Below are 1,808 nucleotides of genomic sequence, written 5' to 3'. Positions count from 1 at the left end.
GAGGAAAGAGGGGGGAAAGGGGGAAAGGGAAGGGGGAGAGAGAAGGGGAAGGGGGAGAGAGAAGGAGAAGGGGGACACGGAGGGGGAAGGGGAAAGTGAAAGGGGGATGGTGACTATAATAACAATAAAAATAATAAAAAATGAAATTAATAATAATAATAATAATAATAATAATAATAATAACAATAATAATAATAACAATCGTGTTTATTCCATTTGCCACAATGGTTATCACATTCGGCATGACGGGCAGTCTGTTTACTGCTGCTTCTGGAGGGCCCCCTGAGCGCAAGGAACGGCCGCGGTCTCCATCCCCTGGCGGCGCGGGACCTGAACGCGGGTCGGCAAGCGGGCCAGGCGAGATCGCTACCTCTGCGCCACATAACACAGGGGAGAGGGGGGGGGGAGAAATAGGAAGAGGATGAGGGGGAGGAAGAGGAAGAGGAAGGAGGAGGAGGAGGAGGAGGAGGAGGAGGAGGAGGAGGAGGAGGAGGAGGAGGAGGAGGAGGAGGAGGAGGGGGGGGGAGGAGGAATAAGAAGTAGGAGGAGAAGTGAAAGAAGGATGGAGGAAGGGTAAGAGGAAGGAGGAGGAGAAGGTGAGAGGAAGGAGGAGGAGAAGGTGGGAGGGAGAAGGGAGAAATAAAGATGGAAGAGAAAAGGGGGATGAACAGAAGAAGGGGGAAAGGAGAAGTGTGACAGAAGGAGGGAAGGAAGAAAGAAAGAAAAAGGGGAAAAGGAGACAGGGCAGGAAGAGGAGGGAGAGGAGAGCATAAGAAAGGAAGGGGAGGGGCTTCTAGAGAAAGCGAAGGAGGGAAAGGCAGGATCAAGGAAGAGTTTTTTGCCTGAGTAGGTGAAGGGGGAAGGACGAAGCGACAGAAACAGAGAAGGTTGAGGAAAACATGACGGTCCTCGTGAAAGAGAGAAAGTGAATAAATGAAAACTAACTCATAAATGCCAGAGGACGTGGAAAATACAGACGAAAAGAGAGAGAGAGAAAGAGAAAGAAAAAAACAACAGAGAAAGAAGTGAGAAAGAGTAGAGAAAAGCAGGTGAGTGAGAGACAGAGATAGAAAGGGACAGAAAGAATCTATAAAAGGCAGAAAAAAAGAAAATTAAAATCTTGATGAAAATTTGGAGACAGCAGAAAAGGAGGTTATAAAGAGACAAAAAATTATGAAGAGATTTTTAAAGACAGAGCAACAGAAAACAATATGAACCAATAGATAGCAATAGACAGATAAATAGATACACAGGCATTTAGGTAGATAGGTAGATAGATAGGCAGATAGGCAAATAGACATATCATTCAGACAAAAAACAATGAAGAAAAGGCAAAAGAAAAAAAAACATAGGGGGAAATGAAAGAAAAAAACGAAAAAAAAAAAACGAAAGGGAAACGAAAAAAAATCAAATGAACGAAAACAAGAAAGAAAGAATTACAACACTAAAAAAAAAAAAAAAAAAAAAAGCGTAATGAAAGAAAAAGGAAATGAAAGAAAACGACGAAAGAAAGAAAGAAAGAAACCGTGAAAGCAGGGACAAATGAAAAAAGGAAAGAACAATAAGGAAATGAAAAAAGAAAGAACAATCTGGAAATGAAAAAAGGAAAGAACAATAAGGAAATGAAAAAAGAAAGAACAATAAGGAAATGAAAAAAGAAAGAACAATCTGGAAATGAAAAGGGCAGAGGGGAGCGCCGCCCTTGCCAACAAGCAAAGCGCCCAACAACACATTAATTCGGAATTACTGGTTCACTCACCCCCACCCACTCGGCTGGCCTGGGGAGGGGGGGGGGGGAAAAGGGGGGG

The 1,808-nt window shown here is 43.4% G+C and overlaps 1 protein-coding gene across 1 annotated transcript in view; it reads left to right on the top strand.

Annotated features, from left to right (window-relative positions):
* Positions 1-224: 224 nt before the first annotated feature.
* The window catches only part of LOC119599196 (translation initiation factor IF-2-like), a 7,223-nt gene continuing 5,639 nt past the window's right edge, over positions 225-1,808 (top strand). The window contains exon 1 of the mRNA XM_037948940.1: positions 225-340. Coding sequence (XP_037804868.1) covers positions 225-340 — 116 coding nt within the window. The remainder of the gene's footprint in view (positions 341-1,808) is intronic.

The sequence above is a fragment of the Penaeus monodon genome, chromosome 42, assembly GCF_015228065.2.
Source record: "Penaeus monodon isolate SGIC_2016 chromosome 42, NSTDA_Pmon_1, whole genome shotgun sequence".
NCBI lineage: Eukaryota > Metazoa > Arthropoda > Malacostraca > Decapoda > Penaeidae > Penaeus > Penaeus monodon.
The sequence above is the reverse complement of the archived record's forward strand: the minus strand, read 5'-3'. Positions and strand labels throughout refer to the sequence as shown.